This window comes from Musca domestica, unplaced genomic scaffold, assembly GCF_030504385.1.
Source record: "Musca domestica strain aabys unplaced genomic scaffold, Musca_domestica.polishedcontigs.V.1.1 1, whole genome shotgun sequence".
NCBI classification, from domain to species: domain Eukaryota; kingdom Metazoa; phylum Arthropoda; class Insecta; order Diptera; family Muscidae; genus Musca; species Musca domestica.
The window spans coordinates 50358845-50376689 of NW_026712114.1; the positions used below are offsets into that span (position 1 = coordinate 50358845).

Consider the following 17845-nt stretch of genomic DNA (forward strand, 5'->3'; position numbering starts at 1 on the left):
AAGCGGTCGTTTGTTAGTGCATCATAAGTAATATTTTCGTTGTTGGCAACTTAACGTTAGGACCAAAAATAGAAAAAAAAAAGAAAAACAAAATAAACGAATAAATAAATAAATAAATAAATTTTATTTGTGTAGTATGGCAACAAATTGTTGAAACAAGTTAAAATGAAAATAGATTTTGTGCTCATGTTAAATAACATTTTCAAATGTGATAAAATGCACAACATAATCTTATGGTTAATTTTCCTCAGAGCTTTTGCAAGTCATGCAAATGCCAAAACCATTCTACCTCAAGGTCATTTGAAACCCAAAGTTATTGACGACAGCAATGAAGATTTAAACCCAACAAATGTAACACATCACTATCCCCTCCTGCCCAGCTCAACTACGCCGGCCATTAATCGATTCGGGTTTTGTGAGGAGGAACAATATTTCTATGAATTTATAACGGACAACAATCAAACCCAAATGTTGTGGGTAACATGGAATCTAACCAAAGTGGGTGAGAACGCCGTCTTGCCCAACATGTGTTCGGCCCAGACCGGTTTGCCGTTACGCAGACGTTGTTACCTCTCGGCCACATTGCATCAAGCTGTGTGGGAAGCTCAAACCAACAACACTGTGATGATACAATGCCATAACAGCATGTTTTGTGAGGCCGAAGAATTCCGGCATCATTTCATACACGGCGAAGGTCTGGAACAACACGTTAACAGCTGGAAACGAACAAAAATCTATCAGAAATCCACTCTGCAAGACATGTGTCTGCGGCCTAATGGTCTGCCATTGACGCGACGTTGTTTGTATGATAAAAAAAGCCACCGAGCACAGTGGGAACCTTTGCCGGCCAGCTATGTAAACTACAAATGTCTGCGAACAACGGAACAACAGATCATCAGCAACGAATTAGATTCTCTACTGGGCAATGTAACCAGCCGACATCGAATAAACGATCCCAAGCTTCGTCTGCAGTCATCGCGTAATCTCATCAAAATCCTAGAATCGCCCTCCAAACGTCGTCTGCCGGCCGATATTCATTTGACAAATGAAATTCTCAGAAGTCTTATTGCCGAAACACCAGATATTGAACTTTCCTCGGATGTCCTACAGATCACCCACAATTTAATGACCAGTGATCCCACCGTGCTCCGCATGTCTGCCGAATTAAATGCCACAAATTCTTTGCTCGATACCTTTGAGTCATACATGGATTCCGTCGGAGATAAGTTTGTGTCCGAAGCCCATTGCCGCAATCCAGCAATCGTTTACGCCACACATAATACCACCACCAGCACTGATAACACCTTATCACCACCACCAACAACGCTGCCGGCAGTGGAAGTACTCAATTCACACCTTCACAACGGCATCTACGCCCATATCAGCGGAAATATAAGCGTCTTCTTTGTCAACCCCTTGTGTGCCAACATTTCAGGCATTGCCATATATCCATCGAAAGTGTCTGCGTCACATTCCAAAGAACTCAACTATGATTCATTCAACGATTTCCATTATCGTTTCATTTTCATGAATGAAACGGTTAATGGTCTTCTGAATGACCCCGACTTGGAATTGGCTTCCTTTGTACCGTTGAGCATGTGGCAACATTTGTTGCAACATTTCTCGTTGTTGCAACGTTCACCAGTCATTGTCTTTAAGGTCTATGCCCACGATGGTCTCTTTGTGGAGTCAAATACGATGCGTGTGCGAAAGCCTTTTAGTAAAATCTTATCAATTTCAATACCAGGCTATGAAGGTGAGTTTTACACAAAGATTTATTTTTAAGAATGACTGCTCTATGTATAGTCAGAATTTTTAATCATTTGACCCTATAGAAGGTTTGGAGTGAAAAAAAAAGTATAATAATATTTATGAACAATAGGAAGTAAAATATAGATTAAATGTAATTTATTTACTAAATACTAGGGACCTCTCCTCTCCGAAATTAGGGACCCTGTATCGTAGTATTGAGCGGACCGGTCGGGAACGAATTCCGAATTAATTTATTGTGTGCAAGATGACGATTCTCCTCTAAGAAATTGGAAAGCTTAAATCAGTTTACAGTAGTCTCGAATCATAAAAAAGTCAAGAACCCGAATGCACCAAATTTTAAATTTTGCGCTGCAATTTTTTCTTCAAATATCAAATTTTAATATTTCAACAAAGCAGAGAATGTGGAATTATTTAATTATTTATTTATTCTGTTATACCTTCAGCCATACGGCTAGTTAGGTATATATCATTTGATATATACCCAAACCTGCCTCATTGAAATGACGTGTTTAGACGCTAAGTCCCTTTTGCCCAAATCAATTTCAGGACATTTCGAGTCGATTTAGAGATGTCCGTCCGTCTGGCTGGCACTATAACTCTCACAAGGATTATCCGATTTGGTCCAAACTTGGTACATCGTAATATATTTGACAAAATTTTGAGTAATTACAACTCTGACCCCCATAAAGGGTAAACATTTTAAATACCCATGAAGCTCATAAAATGAGAAATTAACATCCGACTTGGCACATCTCAATATTTCTACCAACACAAGATCTGCTGTGAAGATGGGATATATCGGTCCACTCCTTCTGGTATCTTCACCACAAAGGGTCAAAATTTTGGAATAACCAAGAAGCTTATAAAACGCGAAATCTCTCTCTCAACTATTATTCTTTCCTTAATAACCTGAAAGAAATCAGCAGAACCGAGAAATACAATACATAGTCATGTACTTTGTTGAAGTCCTGTTGAAATGTGCAAGGTCTGCGGCCAAAATGTTTGCGTGCCCAAGGCCTTAAAACAGCCTCCAGAATATTTTCGCGATAAAACTCGGCATTTATTCTGATGTCACGGTCGATTAATACAAGCCGAGAAAGATCATTGGCCTTGGCCGCCACATCATCACCATGGCCGGCGCTTGAGTTCTGGTGGCCAACCGAATGTGCACATATTCAGCTGACCTCTTTGGCAAGAAAACACCAAAATTTAGTTTGTTTACAAACTGCTGAACAACGAATATTTTCTCATCGAAGAAAACCAAATTCGGCAGTTCACCACTTTCGGCCAAGCGAAGCAACTCTTTAGCCCTTTTGAGTTTCCTTTTTATACCCTACACCACAAGGTGGTCAGGGTATTATGTATTTGTGCATTTGTTTGTAACAGGCAAAAGGAAACGAGATAAACCCATAGTTCCTTTTGATCATCTGCATAGAATAATATTCTGTCAAATGTCAAATTTGGAGAAGATCGGTTCAGATATAGCTCCCATATATATTGTTCATCCGATTTGTTTTATTTGTTATCCACAGCCGTAATATGCACCCCGTAACAACGATATTCAGGGAAATATATGAAATATAGCTCAGAAATATTCTTGCCAAATTTTATCGAGATCGGTTCAGATTTGGATATAGCTCCCATGTATATCAAATGGGCAATACAAGTCCGAATTTAAAAGATACAAATGCTTCGGCATATTTAGTCTTTTTAATTTTAAGTTATAATTATAATCATAGCGTGTATGATTGAATCCTCCCATAAAAACTTTTAATTGTTATGTGGAGCTCTACTAAATTAGCAAAGTGGTGTAGGGTATCATAAAGTCGGCCCCGTCCGACTTTAAGACTTTCTTTACTGGTTTTTAAGTGGCGGTGTAAGTTCTTGCACTTTTTGGAATTGCAATGGCTTTACCCCGAGCTCATGTTTCAACATTTGGAAGAGTGGCTTAGAAATGACAGCAGTCTGAAGTTGGTTGCAGTTTTTTAAAGAAAGAGATGTTATCGCTCAAAAACGATTGGACGGATTTTGACAATTTCAATTCAGAACGGCTTTGAGGCATAAAAGAATAAAAACTATGTACTAAATATGATAATGTGAATACTTTCCAATAAATGATTTTTTTTTTTTGTCATAGTTTTTATCACATAAAATTGTGACCCGTAGCGTGATAACAATTTAACGTTGACATACGGACGGACATACATAGCTAGATCGCCTCAGCTCGGCGAGATATGAATGTCTTTATTTGGTTTCCCATGTCTTGGACCAATATTTCCAGGTGTTACCTAACTTTGTCATAAGCTGTGGAACCCATTCATTTAGGAAATTTGAAACAATACTGGTGAATAATACTTCTAAAATCATCAAAATACTGAATATTGGGACAAATCGTTATAAGGGAGCTATACGAAGACGAGAATCTGCATACGCAATTTTTTGTTATAGGTTGTAGTAACAATTACGATTTTTAAATACAAAATTTGAAACAATTACGGTAAAAAAAATTGCTACAATCATCAAAATACCGGATATTGGAAGGTACCGTTTTATGGGGCTCGACATGGACCTGCATAGACACTTTTTTGTCATACATTGTAGTACCCATTTCGAATTTATTCTACGTAATTCGAAACGGTCGCTGGTAAATATGGTCGCTCAAAATATATAGAAATATACGAAGACTTGGATCTGCATACGCGAGTTTTGTCATAGGCTGTAGTACCTACTACGAATTTTAAATACGAAATTTGAAATAATTCCGATAAAAAAAGTGTTGCTAAAATCATCAAAATACCTGCTATTGGAAAGTACCGTTGTATGGGGGCTATAACCTGGACCTACATGGTCCATTTACAAACATAATCTGCCAAATGGCAAAATACACGTGTGTGCTAAATTTTAGCATTCTCTCTCTGTTTGTTCGAAAAATAGCATAATTACAATTGACGGATATCGCTGATCAAGAATGAAACCCTGTGTTTTTATTACATAATCGACAAGCATCTTGCCTTTGTTATAAAAACAATTTTTATTTTTTATAGGTTGTTCTAGCTTTTTTATTGGCTGTTCTAGATTTAAGCTCAGCAACACTGCTGTGGCTAAATCGACTCAGCACCAGAATGCTAGTGTTTATGAAATGTGTGGAGCGATTTCTGAGATAATTGATATACAATCATTGAAAATTTTAAATAGGCTGACAATATTCAATCACCTTGTATATCCGTTCCGGTTTCTATCAAAAATCAGATTTGTCCAGGTTTACGGCTTTTTTGACGTCTGTATGATACGTCACAGCTTCTGATAGGCCATCAATGATAATTATTTTAGATCAAACTTAGATTTGACTTCTTTACTTATTTCATATATAAAATTTGAATGAACATGCAACATTTTTTTCTCCTTGCAGATGCGCTGCCAGAAAGTTTGCCATTTTTATTGCGACAACATGGAACATCCTTCGAATCTAATCCAAATTCCGGTTGTGGCTATTGGAATTATAGCACCTGGACAAGTGGTGGTGTTCAGACAACAAGCGAATCTCCAGGAGTCCATCGCCAGCCTCTTGTCTTGTGCTATACCAGTCATCTGACACAGTTCTCGTATTTAATCGGAGGAAGTTTCAAACAAAACGATCTAACCGATGAAATTCTAATAACATCTGTACATATGGAAGCCCTCGATATTATTTCACTGGTTGGATGTGCCCTCTCGCTGATGGGTTTAATGGGCATTTGGATAACGGCTTGTCTTTTCAAGAGTTGGCGAGCCCAAGCATCGAATAAGATTCTGCTGAACATGTGTGTCGCCCTGACCTTACAAATGGTACTCTTCTTGTTTGTCAACACCGACGATATATCCGAGACATTGGTGGATGAACATGATTATACGAAATGTGTATTTCTGGGGGCCCTACTGCAATATTCGTTGTTGGTGTTGTTTACCTGGATGTTGTTGATAGCCTTCCTGCAATTCCAGCGCTATGTCACAGTTATTGGTATACAGCGACCAAAGCATTATATAGCAAAATCAGCTGTTCTGGCATGGGGTCTACCGCTGATACCCACGCTGCTGGTGGCCTTAATTGATCCCAAATCATATGTGCCCTCCACCTATCAGCTGGTCACCGACACGGGAATATGTTATCCCTCTGGCAGTGGTTTACATTTCGGAGTGATTTTACCTGTCTCCCTAATAGTGACGGCGAACTTGGCAATTTTCGTCTACGTTTTCTTCAGCATATCTCGCAGTCTCAGCATGGCGACGCAGCGCAGTGAAAAGAAATTGGTACTCAAACAAATTCGATTATCAATTCTATTGTTTTTCCTTCTGGGCTTATCATGGATATTCGGTATCTTTGCCTTTATGAAGATGGGTTTGGTATTCTCGTATCTATTCTGTCTGACAGCAACAATGCAGGGATTTGTTCTTTTCGTTTACTTTGTGATTTTGGATGAGAATTCACGTCGCTGTTGGCAACAGGTTTTGTGTCCCAATCGGGCGAAAAAGGCCCAGAAAAAAGCCACTGAATTACAATCAATGACCACAGCCTCAACATCGAATGGCATGGACTTGAGTCACACGGAGCAGTCGCATACCGGCAAGGTTGGGAACACCTAAAGGAGATGAGAATTTCGACTGATAGCTAGATCGATAAAGTTTTGACTAGCTAAACGAACAAAAGTGAACTGATTCGAAGAAAGCAAACAGATTAAGACTTAATGCCAGCAATTTTTCAAATATGCCTTTTTTGTATAAATTATGATATTGGATAATTTTTTTTTAAGAATTTGTATTTATAAGATGTAAATAAAAAAATATGAAAATATTAATGATATGTATTGTTTGTGGGCACGGAATAAAATGTTTTAGTTAGAAATAGTTTGACGTGGCGCCAGCAGCACATAAAGTAATGAAGTATCATCCGTTTACATCAAAATCTGTCATTCTGAAGTTAGCGGAGGAGGATATTAGTAATATCATTGCACAGTGGACCCACATCCAATTTTTTGCTCAAATATGTTAAACAGTTACCTCAATATCAAAATTCAGAATTTCATCTTTATACCTTCACCCAATATCAAATTTAGTAACATTTAGTACATATATCCAAAACAGTTTACATGTCTTCATTCCATGCACCAACAATGATCCAAAATTAGTATTAGTATATAAAAATTATATTTAGCATTTCCAAGCCACTGTCAAATTTCAAGCCCATAAACCATCAGTAAACTACATATGAAAATTCAGAATTTCATCTTTATCCCTGCCATCAATACCAAATATACAGGATGAGATAAAAAACTTGTAACCAAATGCAGACTGCTGTCATATCTTAGCCACTAGGCCGACAGCTGTTAAAATTATCCCAGTGACAGCTTATTATATTTTTTACAAGCGTACAAAAGCATTTTAGTGAGAATTTTCCAGAAAAAAAGTTATTCGTGATGGAATTTAAGCGTGATAGTGTGATTTTTTTTTATTTGGCTGGAAAACCTCAAGTGACTATCATTAGAGCACTCCAGCATTTAAATGTGAATAAATCTTTTGTGTCTCGTACCGTGATACTGGTAGCGTAACCCGACGTCAAGGAAGTGGACGGAAGAAAGAAATATCGAAACCCGCCTCGTAGTGGCCGAAAAATGGCTCGTGAGCTGAACATACCCCGATATTCCATTCGGGAAATATTGAAAAATGAGCTCGGGGTAAAGCGAATAGAATAGAAAATAGGCTCAAAAAAGCTAAAGACCTACTTCGCGAATGGAAAGCACTCGATGTCCAGCAGTTTGTAAAAAACAAACAAAATTATCGTGTTTACTTGCCAAAGAGGTTAGCTGAAAATGTGCACCATCGGTTGGTCACCAGAACTCAAGCGCCGGCCATGGTAGTGGTGTGGGCCGCCATCACAGCCGATGGCGCTCGCCGCTTATATTAATCGACCATGGCATCAGAATAAATGCCGAATAATATAGCAAAAATATTCTGGAGGGTGTATTTAAGTTTAGGGCACGCAAACATTTTGGCCGCAGACCTTGGACATTCCAACAGGACTCAGCCATCTCACCCAGCACGCGCCACCCAAGAATGGTTACAAGATGACGTTGCTCACTTCATTTCCAGCGCACAATGGCCATCAAAATCTTCGGATACCAATCCGTTGGACTATTGTGTCTGGGGTATTTTGGAAAGGAAGGTTGGCACTAAAAAAATACCAAAGTATCGATCCCGTCAAGAATGCGCTTCGACGCGAATGTGCCAAAATACCACAGAGCAACATTGGGACAGCGTGTGACGGTTTCGTTGGCCGTTTGAAAGCCATAATTCGTGCTAAAGTTGACCAATTCGAACAAATCTAAACTTATTCTAAAATTTGATGCTATTTCCGACATTTTTTGCTTTCATTGAATAAAATTAAAAAAACAAGTAAGCAAAGGCTACAGTCGAGCGGGGCCGACCGTTGAATACCCTACAACACTAGAATAAACGATACAGTTTATATAGGCGAGATACTCGAAAGAATTCCACAAGATATTGTGACAAATAATAAAAGAAAGCCATCAGGTTTCGTTCTCTAATTTTCGAATAATAGCAACTTAAACTAATTTGCTCATTTCCAATTTATTGGTAGATGTTGCACGTAAATGGTCTTCCTAGATCTGGAACCAATATTTCCCAAAGACCATTAATCTCGCAAAAGTGGCAAAAGATTAAAATTTATTATTGGTTTTTGACTGAAACGCATCTATGTGAGATACAGCCATTTGACTATATTCTTCAACTAAATCAGCGTTAACGAAATAGTCAGAAGTGCGTAATGGGCATTTTCGTATTTTGTCTACAAAAGTTGGCAAACTATTTCGCACATTGAATATTTTTGGATGGCCATCCAAAACTGCTTGGCTTTTGCAATGTCTGGTAACCCCCATTCAAATGTGCCTGAGGATCGGGCGATAATTACGACCTGCTGACAAATTTTGCAGTTTTTTGGTCCATTTCAACCCCTAAATATATGGCGATCATCTCCAAAAAGAGTAGGCTTCTATTCTGACCCTCATCTTATCCCCATGCAAAATTTCGTAAGAATCGGGCCATAAATCCGATCTGTATATGATATCCTGGTATCCTAACTACTTAGTTTTGTTAGCTGTAGAAATATTACCAAATGTTTAATTCAAAATGAAAATATGCCAAAAATATGACAAAATTGAAAAAATATGAAAAAAAATTTACAAAATCAATATTTTCATCTTTAGAGAGATATTTTTATGCGATTTTTTTAGAAGTTTTTTCTTTCCTGCCAAGAGGCCATTCTGAATTAATGAGAACTGTCGAAATCAGTTCAGCCGTTCTCGACATATAAGAGATTTTTCAAGCATATCTTCTTTGATAAACATATATATCGCACATATTTTGCTATATATCCGTTTTTTTGGATGTTAACATCAATGTAAAGATCAGAAGTAACCTTGTCATGGCTTTGTGATTTCGCCGGGATTTAAAATATTCGCGGTTTAATGAAAAATTTTGAATTTTTTCAACACAAAAGATATTGTCTATTTTACCCGCTAAATATTATCCGATGACCACCCAAATTGGTAGGCTTCTTCCCCGCCCTAAACTCTAGCTACATGCGAAGTTCCACGTCGATTGGTCTATAATTGCGACCTGTATAGCTACTGCAAAATCCGACATTTTTTCAGTTTTTGGTCCATTTCGACCCCTAAATATTATGCGATCATCTCCAAAAGAAATAGGGTTCTATTTTGACCCTAGCCCCACCTCCATTCTAAATTTCGTGAAGATCGGGCCATAATTGCGACCTGTAGAGTGATTACAAATTAACATGGACAGACGGACAGACGGACAGACGGACGGACGGACATACATAGCTAGATCGACTCAACTCGGCGAGCTAGGAAGATCCATATATACTTTCCTATGTGGGAAACCAATATTTCGAGGTGTTACATAATTTTTGGCCCAATCAAACTTATAATACCCCCAACACATAGTGTTGTAGGGTATAAAAACAAGTTAAAAATATCAGTCGGTTCTGCCGACAGACGTATACCCTCAGCCAATGTTTGATTATTTATATATATTTTGAAATCTGTTATGATTATTCAAACTCTTGACCCTCTATGGATTGGGTTCTGAAGGAATGGGAAAGTATTGTCCATTTCATATCGAACCTAATTAAATACCGTATAAATATTGCGACGTGATATGTTTGGTCTATATTGGCTTAACTTAATCATAAAATCCATATTCATCCCAAATTTCTGGTTGAGAGAAATATTTATATATAGCAAATTGTAAAGAATCGCTGATTTGTTTCGTAAGTTATGGCAGATAAAAGTATTGAAAATTATAAGCCTTTTTGGTGAGGTAACAGAAGGGTATATATATATATATATATATATATATATATATATATATATATATATATATATATGTATATATATATCATTTTCACAGCAGATCTTGTGTTGATGGAAATATTGTGATGTATCAAGCCTGAATAAAATCTTTTTCGCGTTCTATGAGTTTCATGGATACTCAAAATTTTGACGCTTTGTAGGGCAGGTACCAGAAGGAGTGGGCCGATATATCCCATATTCAAACCAGACCTTGGGCTATAAAAATATTGTGATGTGTGCAATTTGAAGACAACCGAATACACATTTCGGATTTGATTATAGTTTTGGTTATTCAAAATGTTAACCCTTTGGGGGGGAGTTACCAGAAGGAATGGTCCGATCTCAACCATCTTTATAACAGCTCTTGCGTTGATGGAAATATTGAGATGTGCCAAGTGTGAATGGAAGCGGGTGTTACTTTCGCGTTTTATGAGCTTCATGGATATTTAAATGTTGACACTTTGTGGGAGAGGTACCAGAAGAAGTGGGCCGATATATTCCGTCATAATACCAGACCGTGGGCTAATAAAATTATTGGGATGTGTGAAATTTGAAGACAATCGGACTTTTACATCGCATTTTATAAGAGTTGTAAATTTTGAACCATTGTGGGGGAGGTACTTAATAGAGTGGACCGATATTATCCGTTTTTACACCTGACCTAGCATTGACGCTAATGTTAGGATTTGCAAAGTGTTAGGATTTGCAAAGTCGTTTCTCTTTCTGTGCACAAAATATATTTTTTGAAAATTTCGATCTTTTGTGGGGAGGTACCAGAAGGAGTGGACCGATATTGCCCATCTCCGAACTCGATCTAAGTTTGACAATAATATTAATATGTACCAAGTTTAGATCAAATCGGATACATCCTTCGAGAGTTATCGTGCGCAATAGCCAACCAGACCGACTCACTGACGGACTGACATCGCTAGATCGACTCCAAATTTCTGAAACGAATTTGGTCCAAAGAGACCTAGGGTTTAAAACCGTAATTTCGATGAGACACGTTGTGTCCGTACCAAATTATATATACCCTCTCTAGCCATATGGCTGTGGATATAAAAATACATAGTACCCAGCGTACCACAGTATGATGTAGGGTATAAATTCCACTGAATAATAAATACACACATCACAGAAATATTTCGCGGTTTAATCGAAGAAATACTTTCAATTCACGATCAGTCTTTGTTTGAAATTAATTGCGACAAGAACGGAAACATGAGGTTACATCTGTTAATTCTACTGCTGAGCATTTTTACTGTTCTACGAGCTGAGCAATGGTGTCAAAAAGATATTTACCCAAGTCGGATACATACAACAAAGACCGAAATCGATGTTCTGGTCATGTGGAATCCCGCAAGAGTTGGTTCCTTAACACGACTCGAACTGTGTTCCAGTCGTAATGGTTTGCCCTTTGAAAGACATTGCTCGTGGCGTACGAGCCAAGCTGACAACGGTGCAGTGTGGGATGTTGTGGAGAAGGGCACGCAGTTTGTTAACTGTAGCTCGATTTATAACAATTGTAAAAGCGATAGCTTCCAACATTATTACATCCACAAAAATAAACAGCATACGAAATTCACCAACAGATGGCATTCCGCAAAGATGGGTGAATTGGCTATTACCAACGAGCCATGTTTATTGGCAACAGGGTTGCCACTAGCCAAGCGTTGTGTTTACAATGCCCGCCAGTATTTGGCCGAGTGGGAGCGCAGCAAAGATGTGGAAAATGCCAAATGTCTACTGGAAATAAATGAAAACCTAATTACATTCGACCTATACAAGCTGTATAATGAAGCCAAGTCAGCTTTTGACACTAAAACTGCAATCGATGTTATTTCAAAAGTTCGAAATCTTTTGGCAAAATCCGGTACTGTACGAACCCCAGCAGATTTGGAAATCACCACTCAAATCCTATTCTCAATAACACAAAGGAATCCTAACATTGAACTTCTACAGAAAATTCAGGATATTGTAAATCAGTTGTTGGGCTCTCCTGAGTACATTGTTCAAGCTGCGCTAAAACTCAATACACCAAAGTCGCTGATCAATGCCATGGAAAATTACCACGATATCATTGCCCGCCGCATGTTTCAGGAACATAATTGTAATCTTGTACCGAACGGGGTCATCCATCATGCCACAAATTTAACAAGTGCTTTCTATGTGAATCCGGCGTGTTCGAAAATTACTGGCATTGCCGTGTACAGTACGTTAGCCCACCCTACTGCTGCCATGACCTATGACACGAACATTCAGGGTTATTTACGTTTTATACAAATGAATGAGTCATTGGATGATGTCGCTGCCGAGTCACATCTTCAAATGGCAGCATACATACCGCAAACCGCATGGGAAGCACTAATAAAAAATGACATTAAAAGAAACGAATTAGATGTTATACGAATACTGTTATATAAAAATGGAAATTTTTTCATCGATCGCAGAGCATCGAATGGGTATCAAGTGGACACCCCAGTTTTGTCAATTTCAGTGCCTGGACATAAAGGTAGGTTGGGTAATTTAAACGTTGATTTGTGTTTAATTCATGAAAAGTTAGGGGGAAACATTATCACATACCTTACTTTGATGGATTTTACAGTGACACAAAATTGATTCTCGCTGATGAATAATTCCTTTTGGGGATGAGAGGTCCCCATTATAAAAATATATTTACTGCAAGCTTTGAAATAATTAGGCATTAATTAAAACATGTACGGGTTGCCCATATTCGACGGATCTTTGGGCCCATTCCAATCGACGAGGCAGCGATATTCTCGGCCGATCGCCTTGGTCGACTTTTTTTATGGCCTCTTCGGATTAGAAAGAGCCTTACCAGTCGAACATTTTTCGTATAAACGCTTAATGGTGTTCTTAGAAGGCGTACTTCTCACATTATTTTTTCACAATTGACTTCTTCTGTTGAATGTAAATCTCAACTATTTCAGAGCGCTCGAGTGGCTTGTATTGGTTCATGGTAAAAATCTGCTTGGACTGACGCTTCAAACGCGGTATGTCATTAAGCGATGTGACATCTCTGTCAAAAGTTATGGCGTTGCCAGATGGGTCCGTCGAATATGGACAACCCTGTAAGCAAAGGCTATCGTCAGGCGCAGCCGGCCAATGGATATCGGCGCGGTAAAGCCTCGGCAGATCGGTAACTCTTTTGACTATAATGATACTTCCCGCAACAGATAACCCCATATCTACTGTATAATAAAATCAAATATTGCTCCTCTTTTCGAATAATCATCATAGATCCAAAACTATTTTTTTTTTTCTAAAAAATACGATACCTACTTCAAAAACCTAATTCTCTCTTTCGGAAAGTATTTTTGATTTCTTTTATTTTGGTATATTTTCACACAAAATTGTAGACCATTGTTAACAGTTATATATTATTCGATGAGCTTTCGAAATGCTAGACATCTGCCCTATGCTAAACTCTAAACTTATGAAAAATCCTATATCTACCCACATGCAAAATTTCGTGAAGATCGGACTATGATCTTTTCGTGTATTTGTAATTTTGCTGGAATTAAAAATGTTCGCGGTTTAATGGTAGGATTCTGCCCTGCCCTAAATAATTGAGAGCTCTAGAGCAACTACAAAATCAAGTTTTTATACCCTACACCACATAGTTGTGTGGGCATTATGTCGTGGTGCATTTGTTTGTAACAGGAAGAAGGAAGCGAGATAGACCCATAGTGTGAATATTCATAGAATCACTTTCTGAGTCGATATATGAGCCGACTTCCACAAAATGGAAAAATGGAAACGTAGGTTCAAACGCATTCTAGTCGATTATTCGATGCACAAATTTATTTCCGATATTTATATATATATATATATATATATATATACTTATATATAAATATCGGAAATAAATTTGTGCATCGAATAATCGACTAGAATGCGTTTGGACCTAAGGAGGTTTTCCAATATACTATAGCCTGTATCTAGCTTGAGGGTTAAAATCTTAAGCCAAGAATTAAAAAAATAAATAACTTTGAGATGAAGATTTTCATAAAGACGATACCCGTGCCTTTTATTTTCATACCATCCACAATAGTATGGAGGATATATAAAGTTTGTCATTCCGTTTGTAACACCTTGAAATATACATTTTAGACTCCACAAAGGGTATATATATATATATATATATATATATATATATATATATATATATATATATATATATATATATATATATATATATTCTTGATCAGCATGAAATTCTATATCGATTAAGCAATGTCCGTCCGTCTATCCGTCTGTGGAAATCATTCTATTATATTTTCGGTATTTTGGTGATTTAAACGACATAACTTACCGGAAATGTTTCAAATTTGGTATTTGAAGTTCGTAATGGATACTATAGCCTATGACAGAAAATGGTTTGTGCAGGTCCACGTCTTTCTATAGCCCTCATATAACGGTACCTCCCGATATTTGGTATTTTTATGATCTTAGCGCATTATTCACCGGAATTGTTTCAAATTTGTTTTTTGAAGTTCGTAATAGATTCTACATCGTAAGACAGAAAATTGTCTGTGCGGGTCAACGTCTTCGCCACGCCCCCATATAATAGTACCTCCCTATATTCGGTATTTTGAAAATTTTACCTACATTCACCGATTTTTTTCAAGTTTTGCATTTGATCAAAGTTCGGCCCGGCCGAACTTACACCCTTTTTACTTGTTAGTTCTACTTTGATAATCTACTGTATTGTTTCTGTAATTCTTTTTATTTTCTCATTAAAAGACCATGAAATCGGCAACTGAAAATGTTTAAAGCAATCTTTTTGAGCCCTACAATGGATTTTAGAGATTTTTTTAATAGCTATATTACCGATTGTATTTACCATCTTATCGATTGTAATTAGTTTCTATAAATTACTAATCGTTTCCAGTATTTTCTTCTTTTTGCAGCTGATCTGTCCGAAAGTATACCCATTATCCTGCAATATCACAAAAACGATGACCAAGTGATTCCCAAATGTAGCTCCTTCATAGATGGAACGTGGATTAGCAACGCAGATGCCCAGCCACTCGATGGAAATCTTCTGCTTTGCAAAACCGTACATCTTAAACAATTGGCTGCTGTTCGAAGGGTGGAGCACCCATCGCCACAAATTCATCGAGCTGCTCTGCTAACCGTAATCAGTGACTCAACGGTTAATGTAATCTCTATTGTGGGCAGTGGTTTGTCGCTATTCGCTCTAGTCTGTATTTGGATGACGGCTTTGTGCTGCACTCATTGGCGTTCGCAAACCTCAAATCAGCTGCTACTGAATTTGTGTTTTGTTCTGACACTTATCATGGTCTATTTTCTGTTTATAAATATTTCAAGTGTGTGGGACGTTGTGGTCGACATCAGCAACAATTATCATTGTGTAGCCATGGGAGCGTTTTTGCAATACACCATTCTCGTGCTTCTGATGTGGATGCTGTTCATTGGGTTTTTCCAATATCAACGTTACAATGCCGTTGTGGGATCCATTAGAACCTCAAATTTTGTAGCCAAATATGCCCTGGCCGCTTGGGGTCTACCAATGGTGCCCATAGCATTGCTAATACTGTTCGATTCAAAATCATATGTACCACAGGGCGAAGACCCTATATGCTATCCCTCTGGCATTGGTTTTTATTTAACCGTAGTCTTGCCCATTTCTTGTCTAATTATATTGAATGTGGTCATTTTGATTTATATATTCTTCAAATTGAGAAAATCTTTGACGACATATCGGCACACCATCCATCGCCAACAGCTACGTGTCCAGATCCGTTTGTCCATATTTCTATTCATCCTGCTGGCCCTGTCATGGATATTCGGAATAATATCGCATCTCAATGATAGTTTGTTATTTTCATTTTTGTTCTGTCTGACTTCGACATTCCAAGGACTCATGTTGTTCGTGTATTTCGTGGTCGTCGACAAAAATGATCAATTTGCATGGGTGAGATGTTGCGTGCCAAAGGACTACTTTCCAAAAACGGATACAGTAATGTCACAATTGACCACGTTTGCGTCTGAATATTAAGAGATAATGCGTTTTTAGGTTTTGCGAAAAGTTGCATTATTATTAAGAGAATATCAAAATTTCGTGAAGGAATTTATAAATATATTTTTGTTTTGTATGTAAGATCATATTTAAAAATGCTTTGAAATCTTGTGTTTTTAAGATACCAAAATGTTTTGTCTAAACCTTAATAAAATGAGAAAGGGAAATATCATCGGCGGGTCTGAGCATGTAATAATCTACTAAGCCACTACTAAACTGTACAACACATAGTGTTGTAGGGTATAAAAACTTGAAAGTCTGAAAAGTACGATGTGTGAGCAATGAAAACTGTCCGTCTTGCTAAATGGTGCGCGTTATAGCTCCCGGGGATAGTATACGCTTTCGTCCAAAATCGAACTAATATTAATATTATTATCAAACATAGGTCAGGTACCCCCCGAAAAAAATCGTCCGATTTTAATCAAACTTAGCAAATCCTTATATTTGTATAAGTGATGGGTGAGGTGTAAAAAAGGACAGATATCTGGCCACCGCCAAAAAGGATCTCAATTTTGAATGAAACTTACACTTACGAAATTAAAAATAAATGCTCGCTTGACTTAAATTTTCACCCCTAGATATTTCATGAAGAAAATATATTTCGGAACATCCCTTTCGACACCTCCCTCTTAAAATATAAACATTTTAATTAACAATCAATCGCAAAAAATTAGAAACATGAAAATTTTGCACATATGTACAAAAAGTGTGGAAAAAATCAGTCACACCCAAGCGATACAAATTATTGAACTATATGAACTACGCACTAAACACCGTACACACACTAAATAGCATATAAAGCTTTCTAATAATCGTGGAAGTCACTTCCTATACAGTTATTGGAAGTGAAAAAAAAAAAATAATTTTATTCTTTTCTATACTTGTTATTGTAATTGGAACTTTCTGCAGGTATTCGCTGTTTTAGCCGCTCTTTCTTTCACCTTTTATGGTGCCATTTAGTAGTAACTCCGTGACAACAAATAGTAGACAACAGTAGTTTTGTTTTTGTAAATTTAAATACTCTCGGATTTATTATATTAGAAACGTCGCAGAAGTGGATACTCAAAGAGGGAGGCTTGAAGGGTAGTTCCACAAATGCATACAAACATCATCTTACCTCTCTTATGGCTACTAAACAATAAAGTAAATCGCATTCGTCAACCACATACAAATGCATTTAAATTACATACTCCAATCGAAACACTCGCGCAACCGATGCTCCAGTCGCAAACAAAAACAATAAGAACACTTTCTAAAAATATTGTTATGATGCTATTCACCTTGACGTATTGATTAACAAATTGTTATTTTCCACGACCTTTTTTTTGCTTATTAACTATGTAAATATTCACATGCTATTTTTTTTAATTTATACAAAACACTACTACAATTTACAACATCCTAGTTACAGTTTTTATTGCAATTTTATTGATTTATTGTGGAGCCAAACTAAAAACATACGAACGAATATGGAGACCGGCACAAACTAACTTCAATTTCAATGCGGAGAATCGAGGAATGAAGCCAAAGTGCCGTTATTTCTCTTTGCCTAGTTGAGAGAGCGAAGGAGTTTTTTTTATTT

At 37.3% G+C, this 17845-nt stretch overlaps 2 protein-coding genes across 2 annotated transcripts in view; both read left to right on the forward strand.

The window, feature by feature from the left end:
• Positions 1-6601, forward strand: part of LOC101890292 (adhesion G-protein coupled receptor G7) — a 6837-nt gene extending 236 nt beyond the window's left edge. The window contains exons 1-2 of the mRNA XM_005176308.4: positions 1-1756; positions 5183-6601. The exon at positions 1-1756 is cut by the window's left edge and continues 236 nt beyond it. Coding sequence (XP_005176365.1) covers positions 166-1756; positions 5183-6393 — 2802 coding nt within the window. The 5' untranslated portion in view covers positions 1-165 and the 3' untranslated portion in view covers positions 6394-6601. The remainder of the gene's footprint in view (positions 1757-5182) is intronic.
• Positions 6602-11370: 4769 nt separating this feature from the next.
• On the forward strand, positions 11371-16903 carry LOC101892029 (adhesion G-protein coupled receptor G4). Its single transcript, XM_011297674.3, has 2 exons — positions 11371-12708; positions 15131-16903. Exons 1-2 carry the CDS (start codon positions 11418-11420, stop codon positions 16240-16242), a joined length of 2403 nt encoding a protein of 800 aa, XP_011295976.1. The 5' UTR covers positions 11371-11417; the 3' UTR covers positions 16243-16903.
• The last annotated feature ends 942 nt before the right edge of the window (positions 16904-17845 follow it).